The following is a 9,415-nucleotide window of genomic DNA, read 5'->3' on the forward strand; positions in this document are numbered from 1 at the left end:
GAACCCCCAGTCGGATCTCCAGGCCCAGGATAGATGTCATAGAATTGGTCAGACAAAGCCAGTTGTTGTTTATCGCCTTGTTACAGCAAATACTATTGATCAGAAAATTGTGGAAAGAGCAGCTGCTAAAAGGAAACTGGAAAAGTTGATCATCCATAAAAGTAAATAACACTTATATAGTACTTTATTGTTTAAATTGTGCATTGTGTGTTGTGGATTTTTTAAATTTGTTTTTATTTTCTTTATAAAATGTTACAATCTGATATGACAGGATTTAAATAAGCAGTGGAGAATTTGGAACTTCTAATAACCTAACCTAGTCACCATAGACATAAAAGAAAGAATGTTACTGTGTATGTAGATGAAGCGCAGATGGGCAGAGAAAAGGGGTCAAGGATAATTACCTGTTCCTGATAAGACATTGGTCTGCCAAAAGGTTTAAGATAAATATTTTGCAAGTTCCATATATTAAATATAATATTAAAATATTAATAGTGTATTTAAGTAGTGCCATTAAAATCAATTTATTTATTGAATCCAGTATTTTATAGACTATTTCACTGCAGAATGCCTTTTTCATAGTTTGGGACACTTTTTTCCCCCTTTTTCTTTTCCTTATACCCAGATTGATCTCAATAATGCTTTTTAATCTAGAAAACATTCTGAGGAGGTGGGGTGAGGTTTTATGTTTTGTTCCCTGAGATTCCTTAGAGAAGTTCTACTTCTATCCATTCAACATAAAATTTTGCTTGAGTGAATGGCTTGATAGCTACATGAAGAAAAATTGAAAATCATTTATGTAAATCATAAAGCCTAGAGAAATAAAACATGATAATATTAATGTGAAAAATAATGTGGAAGTAACTAACAATTTATTTTATGCTCATTTTCCACTTGCAAATGCTTTTTCTGGGTTTTCAGGGAAGAGTGGATTAAGGTTTAGACAAAATTAATTTGACTTGACGAAACATTTAAATTATAATTGGAATTAGAGGGGGAAAAAGCATAATTTTTTTTTAAGAGATTATTTCACTGTTTTACCCAGGTTGCTTTTGAATACCTGGAGTCAAGCGATCTTCCTGCCTCAGCCTCTCTAAATGTTGAGATTATAGGTGTGAACCACTGTGCTCAGCCCTATTTTTAGTTTTTTGGTAGATTAATTTAGTAGAAAATTTTGAAGGCATTTTTTGAAATGTTGACATTTTTTAGTTGAGGTATTATATACATATAGTTAAATGCACAGATCTTAAATGTACAGTTTAATGAATTTTGACCAGGTGTATATACTCAGGTAACTGTCATCCAGTTCAAGGTAGCATTTTCATCATCCAAGAAATTTTCTTTTTTCACCCTTTCCAGTTATTCCTGTGCTCCTGTTAACCATCACTAGAAAGCATCCAGTATTCTGATTTTTGTCAAATTGATGAGTTTTTTCCTTGTTAGGTACTTCGTTGAATTTATTTTTTTCAGTTATCTGTGTTGTTTCTTGTAGAATTTTTTTTTTAATTGGTGAATAGTTTGTTTTTCCATTCTCCTGTCGGTCTGCATTTAAATTATTTCCAGATTCTGATTATTATGAATAAGCTGTCCCTGTACAAGACTGTAGACATAATGCATTTTTTTGTCCTTGGTCGCCTTTGGGAGGGTGCCTGTTTAATTACTGGAAACTACTAACCTTTTCCAAAGTGGACATAGTATTTTCCACTTCTCCCAGCAAAGTCTGAGAGTTTCAGTTGCTTTTATTCCTTATCAGCACTTGTTTTTTTTCCATTCTTCTTAATGCAAGCCATTGTGATTGCTTTGTAGTATGTTGTATCATAGTTTTAAAAGGAATTTTAATGTTTTTAATTTCTCATTTTTTTTTTAGATCATTTCAAAGGCGGTCAATCTGGATTAAATCTGTCTAAGAATTTCCTAGATCCTAAGGAATTAATGGAATTATTGAAATCTAGAGATTATGAAAGGTAAGTTTTTAATTTTAGAAAGATTTAATTTGTAGCTTTGAATGATTCACATGGACTTGAATGTTTTGTTTTCTATAGGGAAATAAAAGGATCAAGAGAAAAGGTCATTAGTGATAAAGATCTAGAATTGTTGTTAGATCGAAGTGATCTTATTGGTAAGTATCATGCTTTTTCTTTTTTAATGGAAATTTTGAAATATACACATAATTAGAATAGTTTAATGAACCCCTTGTACAATTTATTCAGCCACGTATCCAATCTTGTTTCATTGCCATTTTCTTCTCAATATTAAAATCAAATAATCTGACATAATGACATTTTGCTGATAAATGTCATTATCTTTAACTTCTTCCTTAATTCGGATATTTTTTGTGAACTGATAAATAACAATTTTGTAAATATATTCAAGTTCCTATCTTATTCAAGAATACCAGTGCTTTGTTCTCATATTTTTTGTCTCATACCAGGAGGCACATCATGTCTGGGTTTCTTATTTCCAGTGAGCTAAAATTAATCAAGATAATATTAAGTGTCTTCTCAGCCTTTATTTAACATGATGATTTCCTTTTTCCTTTTTTTTGGAGATGGGGTCTGTCACTCTGTTGCCCAGGCTGGAGTGCAGTGATGTGATCTCGGCTCACTGCAGCCTCCGCCTCCTGGGTTCAAGTGATTCTCCTGCCTAAGCCTGCCAAGTAGCTGAGATTACAGGTGCCCACCACCATGCCTGGCTAATTTTTTTGTATTTTTTGTAGAGGCCAACATTTTACCATGTTGGCCAGGCTGGTCTCAAACTCCTGACCTTAGGTGATCTGGCCACCTCGACCTCCCAAAGTGCTGGGATTACAGGCATGAGCCACCTAGTGTGGCCTAATGTGATGATTTTTAGCATCCCTTGATGATGGTTGATTAGAACGATTATTAATTTAATTATTTCAAAATGGTGATTTTTTTTTTTTTTTTTTGAGACTGAGTTTCGCTCTTGTTACCCAGGCAATGGCGCGATCTCGGCTCACCGCAACCTCCATCTCCTGGGTTCAGGCAATTCTCCTGCCTCAGCCTCCTGAGTAGCTGGGATTACAGGCACACTCCACCATGCCCAGCTAATTTTTTGTATTTTTAGTAGAGACGGGGTTTCACCATGTTGACCAGGATGGTCTCGATCCCTCGACCTCGTGATCCTCCCGCCTCAGCCTCCCAAAGTGCTGGGATTACAGGCTTGAGCCACCGCGCCCGGCCTAAAATGGTGATTTTCATCTTCTGTCATTCCTTTATTAACTGTGTTGTTCAAGAACTTTCCCTTACAGTTTTCCTGAGATAGAGGAGAGGCAGGATAGATTGCTTGTTTTATTTATCAGGTTTTAGAATGCCATGTAATAATGATCTGATGCCTACAGTAATGACCATGAAATATTTTGAAAACAAAAATAATATTTTGTATTTCATAATTTCCTAATTATTTTGCAACGTATTGCTATCGTCTAGGCTATTGATTATTTTTCTGTTGCATCTGTATGTTGGAAATACTGTATAATGTTCTTCTTTTCCCAACTGTATTCTGTGACATTGATGTTTTGAAACTGGTGATGGCAGTAACGTTCATATTATAGATACAGACAAAAACTACAAACCTGAGTGTTTGTTTTTAACAAAAAAGGGTCTTGCTTTGTATCCCTAGCTGGAATGCAGGAGCTCAACTATAGCTCATTGCAGCCTGAAACTCCTAGGCTCTTGGGACCCTCCAGCCTCAGCCTCAGGAGTAACCTGGGATTATAGACATGAGCCATTGTTCCTGGGTTTTTATTTTTTTTGAGAGCCAATTGTTAAACATGTACCTGCATGGCACTGGGTACAGTGTCATGATAATGTATTTTCAAATACGTTATTCGTTTAAAAGTTCAATTCTATGTCTTATTGAATCAAAATAATATTAAAATATATGTGATAAGAAGTTTTTTTTTTAATCAGATACATTTTCCAAATGTTTCTTCCCCTCTGTGACCTGTCTCTTCATTTTCTTATTTAGTATTTTCTGAAGAGCGAAAGTTTTACATTTTGTTGAATTCCAGTTTTAACAAATTTTTCCAGTAACTCATGACTTTTGTGTCATCTCTAACTACTCTTCGCCTAATGCTGCCAGTCTTGATCCTTTCTTTTTAACAGTTTTATAGTTTTTGCTCTTACATTTAGGTCTGTGATTTATTTTCAGTGAATTTTAATCTTTTTGCATGTCAATATCCATTTTTAAAAAAAGATGATATTTTTTCTTTTGGATTGCTTTGTCATCCTTGATGAAAATCATTTGATCATAAATATAAGAGTTTATTTCTGTATTCTCAGTTCTGTCCCATTGATCTCTGTGATATTTCTATACCAGTATTGCACTGACTTAAGGTAGCTTTGTGGGAAGTATACTTTCTCTAGTTTTGTTCTTTTTCAAGATCATTTTAGATATTCTGGATAATTCGTATATTTATTTGAATTTTAACTTTGAAATAGTTTAGGAAGATATATGAGAAATATAGCATGGTCATATCTCAAATATATTAAAAATCAATATTATATAATGTAAGACTGTTTAACATCTGAAAATATTAATATAATTCATATTAATTAAAAGGAGAACTAGATGATCACCTAATTAGAGACCAAAACCCAACTTGACATAACATTATAATCATCTTCATAATTTTTTTGGTTTGAGATGAGGTATTGTTTTGTCATTGAAGCTGGAGTGCAGTGGTGTGTGATCATGGCTCACTGCAACTTGAACCTGCTGGGCTCAGTCAGTCCTCACACCTCAGCCTCCCGAGTTGATGGGACTACAGGTGTGACTACTAAGCCCTGCTAATTTTGTTTTGTTTATTTTGTAGAGATGGGTTCGCCGTGTTGCCCAGGCTGGTCTCACACTCCTGAGCTCGAGTGATCTTCCTGCCTCAGCCTCCCAAAGTGCTGGGATTACAGGCATGAGTCCCTGTGCCTGACCCCGTAATGCTTAAAACTAGCTGTGGAGAACAAAGTTCTTCTGGTGATAAAGAACATTCATATAGAAAAGTACTACTAAAACGAGGATAAAATCCCTCTCTTTCACTGTAATTATACAATATGGAAAAGATGTCTTAACTAATACCGTAAGATTAAAAAAAAAAAAGAATCAAAATTGCTTTTTATTTGCAGGTGGTCTGATTTGATTATCTTCATAGGAAGTCCAAGGGAATCCAGAATCTTTTAAGATGGAATTTAAGAAGATTGCTTGTTAATAATATATGTAACAGCAATAATTATTTAATAATGAAGGGTTTTACAACAGCTAAAAAACTGTAACATGCCTACAGTTAAGTTTAATAATTTTTAACACATTTATATAAGGACAGAATTATGAAACATTGAATGACATTAACTGAAAGACTAAATAAACATACAGGTTTATCTGTATTTGTGGATATGAATGGTTACTACAAAGTATAAGTCAGTGTTCCCCAAAACTAACTTACATTCTTGAATTTTTCTTCTAATTAAAATCCCAGAATCATGGCTGGGTGTGGTGGCTCACGCCTGTAATCCCGGCACTTTGGGAGGCAGAGGCGGGTGGATTGCGTGAGCTCAGGAGTTCAAGACTAGCCTGGGCAACATGGTGAAACCTTGTCTGTACTAAATACAAAAAGTTAGTTGGGTGTGGTGGTGGGCACCTGTAATCCTAGCTACTCAGGAGGGTGAGGCAGAATTGTCAGAACCCGAGAGGCAGAGGTTACAGTGAGCCGAGATTGCACCACTGCATTCCAGTCTGGGTGACCGAGGGAGACTCTGTCCCTTTAAAAAAAAAAAAAAAAAAAAAATACAAAAAAGACTTTTTTATAGAACAGCCTGTTGTTAAAATTTATATGAAAGAGTAGTAAAAGGCCAAGATCCAAGACAATTTTGAAGAACAAGATATTTTATACCAGGTATAACATCTTATTAAAAATTAAGAAGTCATAATCAAGATGGTAGAATTAGCACATGGTATGATAAATTAACTAGAGATACAATATGGTGAACCTAGAAAGACTACCAAACTTTCATGAAAAGCTAGTAAATGACAAATGACATTTCAAACCAGAGATAGGAAATTCCTATTAGTCAATAGATTATCTTGGGCAACGGTAATGAATAGGGGAAAATTAACTTAGATTCTCCTCACCTCACACTGTACTTACAAACTTCAGATAAATTAACAATTCATGTGTTCAAAACCTAAGTATTAAAGGTAAAATATTAACTTAAAATATATATTTATGATTTTGGGATTAGGAAAGAATTCCATTTAATACAGAAATCACAAATTATATGACAGTTTTTGTATATTTTAATTACATTAATAGGAAAGGCTACTGTAAGACATGACACCGTAAACAGACAAACCACAAAGAATATTTGGAACATATAACAGGAAGTGTTTAGGATATGCAAATAAATAAAAGTTGATAATAAAAATGGATAATATAAGAGCAAGCTATTACCAAGAGAGAAATCTTTCATGAACATACAAGGATGATTAGAAATCAATAATACAAATTAAAATCGGTAGAAATTTCATTTCACAGCTGTCATGTTAATAAAGAGTTTACGAGATTACATGTTGTCATTGATTAAAAATGTTTCTTAAGGTAAGCTTTTGGTGTCTTGCTCTTCAGCTTTTAAACTAACCATGATTGGGCCTGTTTTTAAAACATTTCTGAGAACATGATTCAAATTCATGTTGTTTATAGCTCTTCAACTTGTTTATCTTACCTTAAATTCAGCAAAAGAGATTTTGACTAGCAAATTCATGATTTAGATTGTATGCTCCCAAGAGGCTGATTCTAGTTGTTGTATTAAGAATAGTGTACCTTTTTGCTTTTGCTGCTATTAAATCCTGGTAATAAAGGAAGAGCATGCCCTATATATATTACTGTGAGTTTTATAATTTTGGACAGAGGACTCACTTCTCATAGCATCATATTGGATGTTTCTTTTGTGATTTCTTCTTATACTTCTAAACTGTTCCCGTTTTAATGTTTTTCTCTTAGATCAAATGAATGCTTCAGGACCAATTAAAGAGAAGATGGGGTTATTCAAGATACTAGAAAATTCTGAAGATTCCAGTCCTGAATGTTTGTTTTAAACTGGAGCCCAAGAATGGCTTTTAAAAGTTCTTGTTTGCAACTAGTGATTTCCCTGTATTGGGTTTGAAATACAGATTGTCCACTTAACCTTTTTTTATTATATCAGTTGACATGTAACTAGTACCATGTATACTTAATTAGATGGTAATTTTCTGAGCCTTATTACAAACAAAGAAGTATCCATATTAAGTTTAGATTTTCAGTTAATTTTTGAGACTGAGTATTATTCTTGGATACAGGCTGATGTGTACTTAACCACTTCCAGATTTATACAGTCTTCCTGTGGAAGTTTAGTAAATGTCTTTTTTTTTTTTAGTAATACAGTTCATGGGGTTTTGGTACTTCAGTTATGAAGTAGGCTTTTCATGGGGGGAGATCGGGATTATGCTGTGTGTTTAAGAAACTGTTTTTCAAGTCTTACTTCTATGAGATAGTTTACCAAATAAATTTTCCTTATGAGATAATCTCATTAAATTATTATTTTTAGGCATAGTTTAGCTACAATAGCAGCAAAAGATTGACTACTGATGGGATTTGATATTATTTTGTTGTCTTGGTTTCATTCACTAGTACTATTGGAGTGTGTCATATAAAGATTTCAAGTGGACATTCTGTCAGCACAAGAGAAGTTTCTGAATGAAACTGTAAGGTCTTGACAAAAGACTAGAAATTGGAAATGGTAGTATATAATGCGAAACAAGGCAGACCCTGAAAATTTATAGTAGTGGGTTAAATAGAACCAGATAGAAGAGAACAGGCCTTAGGAGTATGTAAGTAATGCAGAATCCATAATAGAACAACACAAAAGCCAAAAAGGGCACAGTTTAGACCCTGTGTGAAAGGATATCAGACAATGAGGAAGAGAAATCCTGAATGTACCCTGGAGAGAGGACGTACTCCCTGGACCATACTTTTCTGTGCTGGCGTGTATTTCATGGAAAAATGTTACTGTTGTTGCCATATATATTCATATGCAGACCAGATGATCTGAGACTTAGGAAAATGGAACTGTCACTTAAGAAAAACTTTAAAAATTTTTTTCTGTGCCCTGTTTATACAGGCCTTTCTACTTTTAAGTTTTTATTTCGATAGTTTTTAGGGTACTGCTGGTTTTTTGTTACATGGGTAAGTTCTTTGGTGATGGTGAAAAACTTTGGATAGAACATTTGGTTAAATAAAAGACTATAGAGCAGGTTTATCTGTTTAAGTGAAAATGTTTACCCATCACATTAGCATGCTGACCTAGGCTTGCTTGAGATTCATGATCTTGTCATTAGTGATCTAATCTTTCCTCATATATTGTCCTAAATGACTATTTCATAGTTTTATCTCTGTCATTACATGTCTCATATCTCTTTCCTCTCATTTTGCTCCCCATTTCCATGAGAAAATAGATGCAATCAAAAAGGAACCTTTAAAAGTTGTCACCATTGGATCTGTAAACGTAGCATCTATGCCTGTCTTTCCTTTCTTACATATTATGAATATATTGTTTGTCCTACCTTGAGCCAACTGAAATGTCTCATTTCTTCTATAGCAAAACTTCTTGAAAAAGTTCTTTTATAGCAAAACTGCTTGTCTGTATTCGTTGTTTTTAGTTTATTCTGTTTTTTCCTGAACCCATTCCTATAAGATATTTATCTCCATTGGAGCCATTTTTTTTAAGGTCTCTTGTGTCAGCAGTGATCTCATGTGACTTGATCTATTAGCAGCATTTCATATGATTGACTCTTCTCCATAAAAGTTACTTTGTTTGGCTTCTAGCAAACATATTTGCCTGGTTTTTCCTCCATATTTCTCTGGCTCTTTCTGAGTTTCCTTTGCTGTTTCCTTTTCTGTCCTTGAAACATTGGAATGTCCCAAGCCCATTTTGTGATTCACTTGATGGTCTTACCTCATTTCTTTAATATGAACTATGCTGATGACTCAGATTTATATCTTCAGCCAGAACCTTTCTCTTGAATTCCAGATTCACATATCCAACTGCTTACTAGGTGCTTGATAACTCAGACTATTCTGTATCTGCACTGTGCTTTTTGTTTAACCCAAATTTGCTTCTTTTGCATTTTCCTTAGTTAATAAATGACAACTTTATTCTTCCAATTGTTTAGACCTCGGCCTCCGAAAGTGCTGGAATTACAGGTGTGAACCACCAAGTTCAGCCTACTGTCTATAAAGCTCCCCCTGCCATCCACCCATAGTCATTTGAGTCTTCCCTTAGTTTAATTGAGTGTTTTTTTTTTTTTTTTTTTTTTTTTGATGGTTCTTCAAATGTCTTGGGATCATTTACTCTTCCTCAAATTATGGGCA

At 34.1% G+C, this 9,415-nt stretch overlaps 1 protein-coding gene across 1 annotated transcript in view; it reads left to right on the forward strand.

Moving 5' to 3' along the window:
* Positions 1-7,569, forward strand: part of HELLS (helicase, lymphoid specific) — a 55,017-nt gene extending 47,448 nt beyond the window's left edge. Inside the window, exons 15-18 of the mRNA XM_017497378.2 lie at positions 1-161; positions 1,868-1,964; positions 2,043-2,119; positions 7,010-7,569. Of these exons, the coding sequence (XP_017352867.1) occupies positions 1-161; positions 1,868-1,964; positions 2,043-2,119; positions 7,010-7,104 (430 nt within the window). The 3' untranslated portion in view covers positions 7,105-7,569. The remainder of the gene's footprint in view (positions 162-1,867; positions 1,965-2,042; positions 2,120-7,009) is intronic.
* The last annotated feature ends 1,846 nt before the right edge of the window (positions 7,570-9,415 follow it).

The sequence above is a fragment of the Cebus imitator genome, unplaced genomic scaffold, assembly GCF_001604975.1.
Source record: "Cebus imitator isolate Cc_AM_T3 unplaced genomic scaffold, Cebus_imitator-1.0 Scaffold230, whole genome shotgun sequence".
NCBI classification, from domain to species: domain Eukaryota; kingdom Metazoa; phylum Chordata; class Mammalia; order Primates; family Cebidae; genus Cebus; species Cebus imitator.